At 46.6% G+C, this 16154-nt stretch overlaps 2 protein-coding genes across 2 annotated transcripts in view; one reads left to right on the forward strand and one right to left on the reverse strand.

Moving 5' to 3' along the window:
• Positions 1-16154, reverse strand: part of LOC143315833 (uncharacterized) — a 196733-nt gene that overhangs the window by 176182 nt on the left and 4397 nt on the right. The window lies entirely within an intron of this gene.
• Positions 1640-9564, forward strand: LOC143316297 (protein NLRC3-like). Its single transcript, XM_076724181.1, has 11 exons — positions 1640-1758; positions 2199-2323; positions 2411-2560; positions 3253-3393; positions 4551-4629; positions 4788-5019; positions 5175-6757; positions 7150-7214; positions 8122-8295; positions 8601-8647; positions 8816-9564. The coding sequence occupies exons 2-11, from the start codon at positions 2235-2237 to the stop codon at positions 9352-9354; spliced, it is 3099 nt and encodes a 1032-aa protein (XP_076580296.1). The 5' UTR covers positions 1640-1758; positions 2199-2234; the 3' UTR covers positions 9355-9564.

Raw genomic sequence — 16154 nt, forward strand, 5'->3', positions numbered from 1 at the left:
TCCCCTGTGATACACCTCCAATGATGGCTGTATCATTGGAGAACTTCTGGATGTGTCAGAAGTCCGATGCGTAGAGGGGGAAGAGGAAAGGGGAGAGCATTGTCTCCTGTGGAGCTCCGTGCTGCAAACTACCAAATTGTTCACGCAGTCGCGAAGCCTCACGTACTGTGGTGTGTTGGTGAGGTAGTCAATGGTCCATGCAGCAAGGTGGCAGTCTACGCCGGCTCCTTGCAGCTTCCCCCTGAGCAGTGATGGTTGGATCGTGTTGATAGCACTGGAGAAGTCAAAGAACATGACTCTCACCATGCTTCCAGATGGGAAAGAAGGAGTAGGCCGATGATGCTTGGACGGTATGCTCACTGGAGGGTGGTCCAGCTCGCTGCCCACCAGGTGACAGAGGTGGTTCAGTGTAATCCTCTCCAAGGTCTTCATCAGGTGGGGGGTTAAGGCTACTGTCCTGAAGTGGTTGGGCTCCTTGGGATGCGCAGTCTTTGGGACAGGAACCACACAGGAAGTTTTCCAAAAGGCAGGAACTCTCTCCAGACTGAGGCTCATGTTGAAGATGTGCAGGAGGACCCTGCAGAGCTGATCTGCGCAGTCTGGAGCTGATGCCATCGGGGCCTGTAGCTTTCCTCACCTTCATCCTCCCGAGCTCCTTCCTCACCTGGTTGGCTGTTATGGAGAGGCTGGGGGGGACTTGGGGGTGGCTCCTGTAGAGTGACATGAGGGGAGGTGAATGTAGTCTGTGAAGTGGAGCGGAGGGGAGTTAAAAATTTTAAGATACTTGTACTTTACTTGAGTATTTCTACTTCCTGCTACATTATTCTGCTCTCCACTGCATTTCTTCTAAAGCTTCAGTTACTTTGGAGATTCACATTATTACTACAAAATATGATCAGATAATTTTTATTTATTTAACTTTTATTTAACCAGATAAAACCCCATTGAGATCAGGATCTCTGTCACAAGGGTGACCTGGCCAAGAGGTCTGTAGCACATGTCATAAGAGCAGTTACAAGGAAGTGATGGTATAGAATAAGACATACAAATATTAATAAATGATGAAGTAAAATTACAGATGAAACTGCAGTATAAAAGTACTGTGAGATGATCCATTCTGTAGCATGAGTACTTTTACTTCATTCTTTAAGTACGCTCCTTCTGTACTTGTACTTCAGTACAATGTTGATGTGAGTACTTCTCCCTCAGAAATACTAGAAATGTGAATAAAAGGCAGAATAAAAAGCTGGAGCCGTTCAGACTTTCTGCTTCCTGTTTCCTGTCATTGATGCACATTTGAAATGAAGGTTTTCAGTCAAAAAAGGTGCTTTTTGTCAGAGGATTAAAGAGAAATGGATGAGATAAAGGAGATCAAAGCGCTTTGTGAAGGACATGAGACTGTTTCTGTGTCTGTGACAACAGTGAGGACAGTCCGTCCGACAGTTTGTCTCACGTCTTCATTTCCTGCATCATTTTCTCTCATTTTGTTGGAGGCTCAGAGTTTTCTGCCATCAGTTGGACTCATGTCTCTGTCTCTGTCTCTGTCTCTGTCTCTCTGCGACTTCCTGTCTGAACTTTACTTTCACTTCCTGCCTTCGGTGTGTTGCAGTTTGTTTTCTCCTCTGAAGCTCCAGCTGAAGGAAAAGTAACTCGTTTCAGGTGTTTTTTACTCAAGCTGTCGTTAGCTTAGCTTCAGCACAAACAGCATTGATCTGCAGCTCCGTCCATCGTTTCTCCAAACTCAAGTACTGTTGTCAGGTACAGTCAGGAAGTACTTGTACTTTACTTGAATATTTCTGGTATTTTATATTTCTCCTGTGTAAATATTTGACTTTCTCCTTCACTTATCGATGATCGAGGATCGTTCAGGCGTAAAGAAACTTTCGGTCATGTTGAATTTACTGAATATTCCACAAACTGAAGCTTCCTGTCAGATTCAGTCAGTGTGTGTCAGTGGATGTCAATGTCGTCCAGCCATCAAGTGTGTGTTCACTTCACTGCAGCTTCACGGCGCCATCTAGTGGACTGATAGAAGTACAGCAGCTCGGCCTCACGCTGCTGTCTGACTGCACTCAGCTGACACTGATATGAAAGACGAGATAACAGCCAATCAGAGGAGGAGCAGCTGATATTTGGACAGGAGAAACCATGAAAGGATGATTTCAGCTGATGTGCACATGAATGATTTGTGTTTCCAGATCAAAGTGTGTGTGAGCTGACGTGAGTTCAGCAGCATGAATCGGTGTGAGGACAGAGAGGAGGGAGTCCGTCCCTCTAAAACCAGTCTGTGTGGGGACGATGACGGCCAGACCGAAGCTCAGAGGTGAGACCGGGATCTCTGACTGTCCAGGACTCGAATCTGTCCACCATCATTATTCACACTCAAAGCTCTGTGTGTGTTGTGTTGAAGGCCAGAGCAGCAGGACCCACCAGACTCTGCTGGACCTGGACCTGGACCTGGACCTGGACCTGGACCTGAACCCAGCTGTGTGTCCTTCAGGAGTGACCGGTCAATGGATGGCTTTGTTGACTTTAAACAGCAACATGTCTCTGACAGACAGTAAGTTGGTCTCAGTATTAAACTCGTGTTGGACAATTTGACCTGAAATGTCCACATGTCCTCCTCATGTTGTCCACTGCTGATGTTTGTCCTCATTAAATCCAGTCTGACCAGTTGTCCTTCTAATGCTCATCTTGTCCTCAAATGATGATGAAGGTTAGAGCTAGATTAGTGTTAAAGGACATTTGTCCAGTCTGTCCCCAAACAGCACTGACATGTCCACATGTGGACACTGAAAGCTGAGGATAATATGAGACTTCAGCACAAATCCAGTGGGGACCTTCCAAAGTCTCTTTACCATCAAACTTCCTCTTTGAATGTTGGACTAAAATGCTTCAGCGACCATCGTCTCTAAATAACACTCAGGATGTTTGTGCTGAGTCTCGTGATGCAAACGTTAGAAAACAGACCAACAGAGTCGGTGCTGATGGACTCCACAGTTCAGTTTGTTGTCTGTCAATCACAGTAAAATCTGCTCAGAAATCAGTCTGTTGAGTCCTGCTTTGGTCCAAGATTTGATGGACAAATGAAGCGATGATCCACAGACTGAAATCATTCAGCTTCATGTTTGATTGAACTTTGGTGTGTTGATCCTCTTCTTGTTGATAGCTGCTAGTTTCTCCAGCAGCTTCTGAGTCTGAAGAAGAAAAAGTCCATTTCCATCCCTGGTGGTCTTCCTCTGTGGCTGACAGGATCAATGGGAGACCAGCCTCTGATGGACCTGGACCTGGACCTGAACCTGGACCTGGACCCAGCTGTGTGTCCTTCAGGAGTGAACAGTCAAATGATCTCCTCATTGATTTTAAAGGAGATCGACCGTCTGCTGCAAAGAGGTAAACTGTTAATAACATTAAAATCTTGCAGATTCTTGTTTGAACTGTTATTTATCAGAGAAGTTTTTTAAACCTGGTTGTTTATTTTCAGCATCGTTCTTCTTCTCATTCGTTCATATCCTCACATGTGGAAGCTGCCCAGTATAACCAGTCTTCAGCGCTTGATTCCAGTTGAACATTTCCTCCACACACACCTTCTGACTGATGACTGCATGAGTATGAAACAGTGACTTGATTGAGGCTAACAGATGCTAACGAAGGCTAACCCTGATTCCACTGAGTTCCTCCACCAAATCAACATGTTGTGGTTTTCAGTCATGTGACAACACAAACACAAACATGTCAGTGATAACAGCTGGACTGAGATCAGCTGCTGTGAAACACAGAATGAAGCAACACAGAGAGTCTGAGGAAACACACAGTCTGTTTGTGATTGATGCTGCTGACGGATTCACAAAGAACGACACTGACATCATGGCGCCTCACATCAGGCTGGAGTCGAGCCTCTGAGAAGACGTCTGATGCAGAGAAGGGTGTTATGGGTAACTAAAGGCTGCAGGAGCTCAGAGAGGAGACAAAGATCAAGTATGTGTTGTGTGTCCAACAAGTGGACAAGAACAAATACATGTTGTCCAAGAACAAAAGAAAGAGCCAGAACAACTTCTATGAGCAACAGCTGCACCTGTTTCCTTCATGTCGTCCAGAGAAGAACGTTCCAGCTTTCATTTGAAACACAGCTGGATGTGAAATCACCCTCAGCTCTGCTTTGATCCAGTATTCTCTGCTTCTCTCTTCGCTTTTCTCATGTTTCACTCACTTTACTGTGACTCACTGCCAATTTGTGCTGGACAGGTAGCATCCAGGTAGCTTGTGTGAGCTGTGTGATGCTGTCCACAGTATTACAGGGGTCAATGAGAACTGGAGGGACTCAACCAGACGAGCTGGTCAACCAGCACAGTAAAGTGAAAACTGCACAGAAATGCAGACTGGACTGTTGATTCACGGTGGGATCAGCAGGACGAGCAACACTTTAATGTCAGTGGAAACCATCTGATTCAATGTTGGAATCAACACTTCAGCTCAAAGGACCTTCAGCTGGTGTTTGTCTCTGTGTGGACGGACATGATGTGAGCTAATTCTTCATGATTCCTCCACAGAGTCCACCAGGAGAGCTCAGAGGTTCCCAGTGCTCAGTCTGCCCAGCAGCATCAGACTCACCTGGACTCCATATTTATGGTCTGTACATGTACAACAGCTGCTTTCACATCTGTTCTGTTCACAATAATCTCCACGCTGGGCTTTTTCGACCAGTGGACCGTCAGTCTGTCCAACATGGATCTGATGTTTGCTTCCATCATTTCACTTTGTGTCATTCATATCATCTTCTGTTCCAGCTGCTGGAGGAGAACATTGTCTCTTTTGTGAGGAACGAGCTGAAGAAGATCAAGACCGTTCTGAGTCCAGATGACCCAGAATGCTCAGAGAGTCAGAGGGAGGATGAGGAGGTGTTGGACGGTGAGGATGAGGAGCAGAGGAGGAGGAGCAGCAGAGAGGCATTTCTGAAGATCACGCAGCACTTCCTGAGGAGAATGAAGGAGGAGGAGCTGGCTGAGCGTCTGCAGAGCAGTAAGAGGATTTCTCTAAAGGTTTAACTGCTGGATCAGTGGAACATTCACTGAGTCTCAACAGATGGACCAAAATATGTTCAGACGTCCAGACATTAAATTGTAATCTGAACTTTATCAATCACTTATTGATTTATTTGTTGTGTCTTCATTCAGGAAGTCCTGGTGGTGTTGGCCAGCTTAAACTTAAATCTAACCTGAAGGAGAAGTTCCAGTGTGTGTTTGAGGGGATCGCTAAAGCAGGAAAGCGGACCCTCCTGAATCAGATCTACACAGAGCTCTTCATCACAGAGGGAGGGACTGGAAAGGTCAATGAAGAACATGAGGTCAGACAGATTGAAACAGCATCCAGGAAACCACACGGACCAGAAACCACAATCAGACAAGAAGACATCTTTAAACCACCTGGACGAGATGAACCAATCAGAACAGTGATGACAAAGGGAGTGGCTGGCATCGGGAAGACGGTCTTAACACAGAAGTTCACTCTGGACTGGGCTGAAGACAAAGCCCACCAGGACATACAGTTCATGTTTCCGTTCACTTTCAGAGAGCTGAATGTGCTGAGAGAGAAAAAGTTCAGCTTGGTGGAACTTGTTCATCACTTCTTTCCTGAAACCAAAGAAGCAGGAATCTGCAGGTTTGAAGAGTTCAGGGTTTTGTTCATCCTTGACGGTCTGGATGAGTGTCGACTTCCTCTGGACTTCCACAACAATGAGATCCTGACTGATGCTACAAAGTCCACCTCAGTGGATGTGCTGCTGACAAACCTCATCAGGAGGAACCTGCTTCCCTCTGCTTGCCTCTGGATAACCACACGACCTGCAGCAGCCAATCAGATCCCTCCTGAGTGTGTTGACATGGTGACAGAGATCAGAGGGTTCACTGATGAACAGAAGGAGGAGTACTTCAGGAAGAGGTTCAGAGACAAGAAGCAGGCCAGCAGAATCATCTCCCACATCAAGACATCACGAAGCCTCCACATCATGTGCCACATCCCGGTCTTCTGCTGGATCACTGCTACAGTTCTGGAGGATGTGATGAAGACCAGAGAGGAAGGAGAGCTGCCCAAGACCCTGACTCAGATGTACATCCACTTCCTGGTGGTTCAGTCCAAACTGAAGAACATGAAGTATGATGGAGGAGCTGAGTCAGATCCTCAGTGGACTCCAGAGAGCAGGAAGATGATTGAGTCTCTGGGAAAACTGGCTTTTGAGCAGCTGCAGAAAGGAAACCTGATCTTCTACGAATCAGACCTGACAGAGTGTGGCATCGATATCAGAGCAGCCTCAGTGTACTCAGGAGTGTTCACACAGATCTTCAAAGAGGAGAGAGGACTGTACCAGGACAAGGTCTTCTGCTTCGTCCATCTGAGTGTTCAGGAGTTTCTGGCTGCTCTTCATGTCCATCTGACCTTCATCAAGTCTGGAGTCAATCTGCTGTCAGAAGAACAAACAACCAACTATGAGTCTGCAGAGACACACTTCTACCAGAGTGCAGTGGACAAGGCCTTACAGAGTCCAAATGGACACCTGGACTTGTTCCTCCGATTCCTCTTGGGTCTTTCCCTGCAGACCAATCAGACTCTCCTACGAGACCTGCTGACAACAACAGGAAGTGGCTCAGAAACCAGTCAGGTAACAGTCGAGTACATCAAGAAGAAGATCGAGGAGACACCTTCTGTAGAGCGAAGCATCAATTTGTTCCACTGTCTGAATGAACTGAATGATCGTTCTCTGGTGGATCAGATCCAACAGTCCTTGAGTTCAGGAAGACTCTCCACAGATGAACTGTCTCCTGCTCATTGGTCAGCTCTGGTCTTCATCTTAATGTCATCAGAAAAAGATCTGGACGTGTTTGACCTGAAGAAATTCTCTGCTTCAGAGGAGGCTCTTCTGAGGCTGCTGCCAGTGGTCAAAGCCTCCAACAAAGCTCTGTAAGTACAGAGATAGTGAAGTTTCTTCATCAATAAATACTCTGATATCTAACTTACTGTTTGCTTCCTTCCTGTTGTCTCTTCAGACTGAGTGACTGTAACCTCTCAGAGAGAAGCTGTGAAGTTCTGTCCTCAGTCCTCAGATCCCAGTCCTCCAGTCTGAGAGAGCTGGACCTGAGTGACAACAACCTGTAGGATTCAGGAGTGAAGCTGCTGTCGGCTGGACTGGAGAGTCCACACTGTGCACTGGAAACTCTCAGGTCAGGATTCAAGAATCTGTTCAACTGATGATTATTTAAAATCTGATTTTCATTGGAGGATAAACAGCTAACCTGTGTCAGGTTGTGTTTGATAACATGATTTGTCAAAATCAACAGATGATTTTAAAGATTTGTTTGATATTTTTATCTAACATAGAGCCAAGTCTTCACAGGGGTTCATCAATTGTTGGTTTCAGCCTAAAGAGCAGACTCGTTTCCTCTGTCTGGTGGTTACTTTGATTTACCACTGTGATGCCACATTTTCCTTTTGTCAGTGCACACAGCACTCTGCTCAAAGGTCATGTCTTCATCATCCCTTTGTGACAAAAGCTTCACTCTTCAGAAACACGTTAATGTTTGCAGCCATGCTAGCAGCATGTCTTTATAGATGGTCATGTGGGTCAGTTAGTCTGTCAGTCAGTCAGTCAGTCAGTCAGTCCTCCACATGTTCAGACGTTCATGTTCCCCTCAGGATGAATTCTAATCACTTTGATCCTCTGATGTTTCATCTAGCGCCATCATCAGGTCAACATTTTAAAGTGTTCAGTACTTTGTTTTATGATCAAATACCTGCAGAACTAAAGACATTCCCATCAGCCTCAGTTGTACTTTGTCTTTACTGCGAACTAGCTGAACATGAACATGCAGACATTGTCCTGGTGAGCATGTTAACATGCTGATGTTAGCATTTGTGTCAAAGCACTGCTGTGTCTAAGTGCAGCCTCACAGAGCTGCTAGCATGACTGCAGACTTTGACAGTTAGATCACAATGACATGGTCACTGCTAACATGTTGATTCAGCCATTCAGTTTATTGATTTATTCATTTAAAGACAGTTTCTTCTTGATTTGACGGACACAGCAGGACCCTCAGATGATCTTCCATGTGTGTTGTTCTGTGTTTGCAGGCTGTCAGGCTGTCTGATCACAGAGGAAGGCTGTGCTTCTCTGGCCTCAGCTCTGACCTCCAACCCCTCCCATCTGAGAGAGCTGGACCTGAGCTACAATCATCCAGGAGACTCAGGAGTGAAGCTGCTGTCTGCTGCACTGGAGGATCCTCACTGCAGACTGGACACTCTCAGGTATGAAGAGGCTGCTGCAGCCACAGTCAGTCAGTGTGAAAGAGGAGGAAGAGCTGGAAACATGTTGTCTGTCTTTTTGGTTGATGGTGGACGTGAGTGAGATGTGAACAATCACACATGTAGGAAACCTTTGTCCTTTGATCACAGCATAAACACTGGTTGAACCCCGAGCTGAAGAGGTTTAGGGGCAGCAGGGAGAAGCAGGCCGGATCAACATGTTGTGTTTGTGTGTGTGAGAGTGATGTAACGTCCATGTTTGCATGCTGAAAGAGGAGGTGCTGCTCTGACCTTCCTCCTCCTTTCAGGGTGGAGCCTGCTGGAGTCCGATGGTTGAGACCAGGTCTGAGGAAGTGTAAGTGTGTCTTTGATTTGACTGATGAAAACAAAGCAGAGCACATTCAGCCATCTTCAAACTGTGACATCACTCATTTACATCTCTGATGTAATCATCAAACTGTCCATCAATCAACAGATGATGGATCAATAACTGCAGCTGTTTTCTTCTTCTTCTCTCCATCAGATTCCTGTGAACTCAAACTGGACACAAACACAGTGAACAGAAGGATCAAACTGTCTGACAACAACAGGACGATGACACTGGTGGAGGAGGATCAGTCATATCCTGATCATCCAGACAGGTTTGACTGGTGGCCTCAGTTGCTGTGTGGAACTGGTGTGACTGGTCGCTGTTACTGGGAGGTTGAGTGGACAGGAGGAGTTTATATATCAGTGAGTTACAGAAGAATCAGAAGGAAAGGAGACAGTACAGAGTGTGTGTTTGGCGGGAATGATCAGTCCTGGAGACTTTACTGCTCTGATGGTCGTTACTCTATCTGGCACAATAGCAGTGGAAAATCCATCTCCTCCTCCTCTGTCTCTCACAGAGTAGGAGTGTATGTGGACTGTCCTGCTGGCACTCTGTCCTTCTACAGAGTCTCCTCTGACTCACTGATCCACCTCCACACCTCCAAAACCACATTCACTGAACCTCTTTATCCTGGCTTTGGTATCTGGTCTGGGTCTAGGTCTGGTTCCTCAGTGTCTCTGTGTCCTCTATAGGAGGGAGAGTCTCCTCCTGTTAGAGAAACACTGCTGATCAGATCAGTTGAGTCTGTGCAGGATCTCAGTTACATCAGTGTTTCAGGTTATTGGAATAAATTCATCAATGAACTTTGTTGAAAATGATTGAAAAGATTCCTCATTGACTTTGTGAACTTCTTCCACTTCCAGTCCTTTAAAGATGGAAGCTGTGATCATTAAAGTGTGGAAACACTGTTGACTTGAACCTTCAGCTGTGTGTTGATTTCAATTCTGGATCTTGTTCCAATAAAACCTGAATTAACATTCAGTGTGTGTGCTGGTCATGCTTCTCAGGTTAGTACTGGAGGTGCTCAGTGCTTTCCAAAGCCAACTGGACTTGTCTGAGGTTCTAGAAGACGGTTTGTCTCATGGTGGGGAGTCTTGCAGGATCGTTCACACCTTGGGAGTCATCATGGTCACATCAGCCTGGGAAAGGATTGCTGGATTTCATCGTAAATGGCTGATCTGTGGTGTTGTGAACCACCTCCTCTGCCAGTGATGGTCTGTCCGGTTTGACATGGATGCCTTCTTTCACTCCTCTTTCAAACTACCTGTCTTCTCTGGTGTCACAGTGCTGAATGTTAACGTTCATGGTACGGTCTGCTGAAATGGACAGGATACATGATTTGAGACGCCGTAAATGATCCAAAACATCTGCAGTCCAAAAGGGTGACATGACGTTCAAAACAACCTTTTTCTGGGGAATTCCAGATCCAAATTTTCATTTTCATGGAGTTTTTTCTCTCTTGCTGTTTTTCCTTATTTGATGTAAAAAAGAGAAAAAACAATGATGGTCAAACAGGTTGAAAAACTGGACTCTTGAACCACAGAATAATGGAAAAGGATGTGGATGTGCAGGTGGTGCTTTCATGGTCTGTGACAGCTGTTGGTTTGTTCTGTCAGTAACTGCGTTGGTCAGTAAGATTTCAGCTGGTCTTGGTTTGGAGGAGATCGTGACAGACCACACCTCATGCGTCTTTTTACCAGGAACCAATCTGTCAATCTCAAATCCCACTTGTGCACCTGACAGAGGCAGGTGAGTGATACACACGTGTCTTTCCGCTCAGCTAATTTGTGTTGTTTCAGAAGATACTTGTCATAGAAAACAACTGGTTTGTTAGATGTCATGACATGTTTCCAGCGTGTTTTGGTGCGTGGTTTTTCATTGTTGTAAGGTGTTGAAAAGGTCGCTAACAGTGATACCGGGCTAACGCTAGCTTTAGCGTTTTCGCGGCTTGTGGAGTTGGAGCTCCGAAAAAAAATGTTGACTGTCATGAACTGTCGCTGATATGGGAAAGATGAGGACTACGTTGACTCACTTCGGCATGTATCTTGCCATTTTTTTATTAGCGGGTAACACACACCTGATGACGTCAATGGCGCAACTACGGCGACCTGTTTGTCGTGTTTCATCACATCTCCCCCTTAAAGTGGTTAACCCCACATACTTTAACCAAGATGCATATCTCACACATAAACATGAATGTTGAGAACAAGACAGCTTTAGCTCTGGGATGTTGGGGTAGACTGCCCTCAGTCCGCAGCAACATAGGGATTATTCTGCCCTCAACAGTTGCTGTTCCTATCAGGGTTTGCAGAACAATCATAAAAGTCATTCGATGGTTACTGTATTAACCAACAGGGATGTGACCTTAAAAGTTAGGATTTCACTTTCTTTTAACTAAAGAGTAACCTCATTACTTCAAACTACTTCTAACTACAAATAATATGTAAAATGTAACCTCAAATTTAACCATGTAATTCCTGTAGACTGTCAGATTAAACAAGAAATTATCCTGTACTCAAATTTTCTCTCACACAACTAATGAACTGAACTTAGTGTGAAGTTGAGCAGCTCTGAGTCTCTGAAGTGTCTCTATATCTGAGAGGAACTCTGACCTCACGACCTCTGGAAGTCACCTGCACAGCACTGCATGGAGATGAGCTCTGTGGTGTACACCCCACAGCTGAGTCTGACTGTCTCTGATCAGCAATCTGGTTCCTGAGACCAGTGCGGACCACAAATATAGGGCTTTTGGGCTGCTGCACAGGAGATTCAGGTGGCAACAGCTGCTGGTCTGGTGGGTCAGCAGACTGTGGAACAGGCTGCAGATGTCTCTGGTTGCGTCGCAGTACGGCTCTGTTGTCTGTCTCCACCATGTAAGATCGAGGCTCTCTGCACCTCCCGATAACTCTAGTGGATGTCTTCCACCCCTTCTCTCCATCCAGTTTTACTTTGACATCCTGCCCAGGATTTAGAGCAGGGAGAGACAGTGCAGAATGACGATGGTCATGGAAGAACTGGTAAGCAGACTTGGTCTGGATGTCCTTCTGCTGGACTTGCTGTCAGTCCACAGGAACAGATCGCAGCTTGTTCTCCAGCATAGGAAGTGTTGTTCGGATTTCTCTCCCAGCCATAACTGAAGCTGGGCTCACCCCTGTCGCAGCACTAGGGGTCGCTCTGTAGCACATCAGAGCAAGATGTGGGTCAGGTTGCTTTAAGATGTGTTTTGCAGTCTGTATGGCACGCTCCGCAGCGCCGTTAGCCTGGGGGTAATGGGGGCTAGATGTTGTGTGCACAAACCCATACTCCCGGCTGAAGTCTTGAAACTCTGCAGAAGTGAACTGAGTGCCGTTATCACTCACGAGTTCCAAGGGAATGCCCCACCTCACAAACATGCTCTTGAGCCGGTTAATGACTTGACGGCTCGATGTTGTAGACAGGTGAGCGACTTCGATGTCCCGAGAATAGTAGTCTCTCACGATGAGATAATCTTCCTTTCCTGACTCACATAAATCAGCAGCAATGCGCTGCCAGGGGCCCTCCGGCAGGGGTGTGGTCAGGGGGGGCTCGTGTCTGTGAGCAGGTTTGTTTTCGATGCAGAATTCACATGTGGATACTGTCTGTGTGATCTCTGCGCTGATGCGCGGCCACCACACAGACATCTTGGCACGTGCACGGCACGGTGTCAGTCCTTGGTGCCCTCGTGCAACAGTTTCAGCACATTTGCCCTTAGTGCAGAAGTGATGACCAGCCGGTCCTGGTATAGCACACAAGTCATCAGTCTCTGAGAGGTGTGCTCTTGCAGTGTAAAATCCATGCAGCGATGGTGGCAGCGTTGATTTTGGCGGCCACCCATACCTGATGAAACGCACAATCCTCTGCAGGTCTATGTCGTGCTGTGTGGCCGTGTGAATTTCACAGAGTTTTTGTGGTGAGACAGGTGCATTTGCTACGATAGACTCGACATATGCTTGTACCTCCTTATCTGTGCTCTCATCTCTCACGTCAGCCAGCGGGCTCCGGGAGAGAGCATTGGCAACGACCAGCTGTTTCCCTGGAACGTGCTCAGCTACCACGTGAAACCTTAAGAGCCGCATCAGGAGTCTCTGGCACCTCGGAGGTGCTTTGTCCAAGTCATATGTGTTTATGAGTGGCACCAGTGGTTTGTGATCCGTTTGCAGGTGGAAGCCATCCATGCCCTGCACATAGCGTGCAAACCGCTTGCACGCCCACACACCTGCCAAGCACTCTTTTTCAATTTGAGTGTCTCTTCTCTGTGTCGGACAGCGTGCGGGAGCAGAATGCCGCTGGCTTTAAGCTGTCTCTGTGTTCTTGCAACAGCGCTGCTCCTAAGCCGAAGCTGCTTGCGTCAGCGCTGATAACAGTCTTTCTGTTTGCGTCGTAATAAGCAAGAGCCGGGGCTGACACCAGCATGGCTTTAACGGCAGCAAATGCCTGTTCTTGCACGTCACTCCATATCCACTTGCTTTCTCTCCTCAACAGGCAAGTGATTGGGTGCAGTTTCGTAGAGAGGTCGGACAGGAAACTCCCGATGTAGTTGATGAGACCCAGGACCTGAAGAAGCTCCTCCACATTGGTCAGACTTTGCAAGTCAGTGATAGCTTTCACTTTAGCAGGGTCTGGTTTCATGTCCTCAGCACTGATGATGTGGCTGAAGTATTTTATCTCTGACTTAGCAAAATGGCACTTTGTTTTGTTCAGTTTCGAGCTGCTGTCTTTCACAGTCCTGAGAACGGCATTTAGACGCTTGTCGTGCTCCTCTTTATTTGACCCAAACACGAGTATGTTGTCCATCACCACGACAACTCCCTCATGACCCTTCAGCAGTGTTGACATTTGTCTTTGGAAGATTTCTGGAGCTGACGTAATTCCAAATGGCAGCCTTCGGAAGCAGAATCTGCCAATCGGGGTTATGACTGTTGTCAGCTTTTGGCTGGTTGTGTCCAGAGGGATTTGCCAAAATCCAAACGAAGCGTCCAAGGTGGAAAACACTTTTGCTCCGGCCAGTTTTGGAGCAATATCTTTGAAAATTGGCAGGATGTAATGCTCACATTTCACGGCTTTGTTTAGGCGTTTGAGATTGATGCACACCCTCACTTTGTCTCGGTTCCTCTTTTCCACCGGAACCATCTGGGCACACCAATCGGTGGGCTCCGTGACCTCCTCTATTATCCCCATGGCAAGTATACGCTTCAGTTCTGTCTCCACTTTTGACAGAAGGGGAAATGGGATGCGTCGTGGCGCTGTCAGAATGTAGGGCTCAGCACCTGCCTTCAGTTCAATTTTAATAGGGTCACACTTTAGCAGGCCGATGTCCCCAAACACGTCGGCTAACATGTTTGTGTCGACACCATTAATGCACTTGACCAACCCCAACCTCTTGGCAACAGTCCCTCCCAATAGGTTGTGAGCATACGGGCCCTTTATGACAGTGACCCAGTAGCGGTAGTTCTGTCCTTTAAACTGAGTTTTGGCCAGGAATTTGCCAATACACTGTACTTTACCTCCAGGACTGGTGACTAATGGTATTTTCCTTGCTGGGACCAATCTTGGGCTCTGTGGCAGTCTGTTAAATGCAGTCTGTGACATTACAGTGATGTCAGTGCCTGTGTCCATTTTAAATTCGACCATGCTGTCTTTTACAGGCAGCTCCACAAGCCACTCATCGTCTGTGTCTGGCTGCTCGATTACAACTGGCTTAGTTTCAGTCACAGCTCCATGGAAAAACATGTCCCTGTCCCCCTCTGATGTGTTGTCAGAAGCCACTTCCACTTCTTTCAGCATTTTTGTTTGACAGGCTGCTTCGAAATGTCCGATTTTTGTACACTTTCGGCACCTCTTATTCTTAGCTGGGCAGGGTTGTTTTTTTCCGTGTGGTCTAGCACAGCGAGAACATGCAATAGGGTTTCTTTGCTCACCTTGCTCCTGCTTCCGCCGCTGTTGTCTGTCATTGTCACTCTTGTTAGCGCGAAACTGCTGCCTTCCTTGTCTCACTGCATCCACTGCACAATCTGCACGCACGCTCACGTTTTGCTGCTTAATTTGTTCACTCTGGCGTGCTATTTGGATAGCTCTTTCGAGCGAGAGGTCCTGCTCAAGCTGCAACTTTTGAGAAACTTTGTTGTTGGATATGTCAATAACAGTCCTGTCTCTCTGTTCGTCTTTTGTCCCTTTGAACTCACAACACTGTGCCAACTCATACAGTCCTCTGACGAAAGCTTCAACAGACTCACCGGACTTCTGTACTCTCATGTGGAAGCACACCCTGTTGTGAATAACATTCCGTTTGAACACGAAGTGGTCGCTGAATTTTTCCATTACCGTTTCGTAGTCGAGGAGGAAGCCGGTGGGCATCCTCCTCTTCTTCGTCGGCTCGGTCGTACATGAAAGAGTCGTAAATGGCCTCTACCTCCTTTCCCAAAGTGTAGAGAAGCGTGTTCACCTGCATTTCACCACTGTCTTTATCCAGCTTTGACGCCGCGCGGAAGTGGTCGAATCGGCGGCGCCACATCAGCCATTCAGCCGGGCGGGTGAAGTCAAAAGGCTCTGGCGGTCCAAACTTTGCCATTATTCACACTGTGTAGGCGTCCTGTCGGCCACTTCTGACACCATGTCATGAACTGTCGCTGATATGGGAAAGATGAGGACTACGTCGACTCACTTCGGCATGTATCATGTATCATTTTTTATTAGCGGGTAACACACACCTGATGACGTCAACGGTGCGACTATGGCAGCCTGTTTGTCACGTATCATCACATTGACTAAGATGGCTAATGTTAACAGAGCAGATACAAGACCCAAAATACAAAAGGTGAAGTCAGGTGAGGTCAAAGGTATGTGTGTCTATGTATCTACACTTTTGGTGATTGTCTGTTTTATTATGTCGTCAATTTAACAAGTATCCCCATTGTCCCACTCATTGCCCCTCCCTCCCGCTTCCTGTTTGAGGACAGCTTCGTGTTGAAGACGCCTGTGTTCAGGTAAAGAAGAACCATGAGATAAGTGTTTGGCAGCTGTATTCCAGATTGTACTGGTTGACATCAGTTCACGTTTGTCATGAACGGTTCACCAACGTTATTTACTGCTCGGTAGCTCTCGTAGCTTGCTAGTTAGCACAGGCTAATATACACATTTGTGGTTGACACAAACTGAATTATTAACTTTGATGAAACATTGAGCCTGCCTTTGTTAACTACAGCTAACGCTACCTGTATATCATGTTTCACATATTGTCACGTGATGCGCACGAGGATCCACACAGGAGAGAAACCCTTCAGTTGTTCAGTTTGCGGTAAAAGATTTACACAAAATGGTTTCTTCCAGCAGGACTGAAGCTCTGAGGACAAGCCTGAGTTCAAAACGTTGCACCACTTAGGCTGTCAAAACAAACCCACGACGCCATCAAAGACAAAGAGAGGGACACAAGTCATGAGAGAGCATCATATAAATTCATCAAAAATGAGCAATGTAT

The sequence above is a fragment of the Chaetodon auriga genome, chromosome 23 (assembly GCF_051107435.1).
Source record: "Chaetodon auriga isolate fChaAug3 chromosome 23, fChaAug3.hap1, whole genome shotgun sequence".
Lineage (NCBI taxonomy): Eukaryota > Metazoa > Chordata > Actinopteri > Chaetodontiformes > Chaetodontidae > Chaetodon > Chaetodon auriga.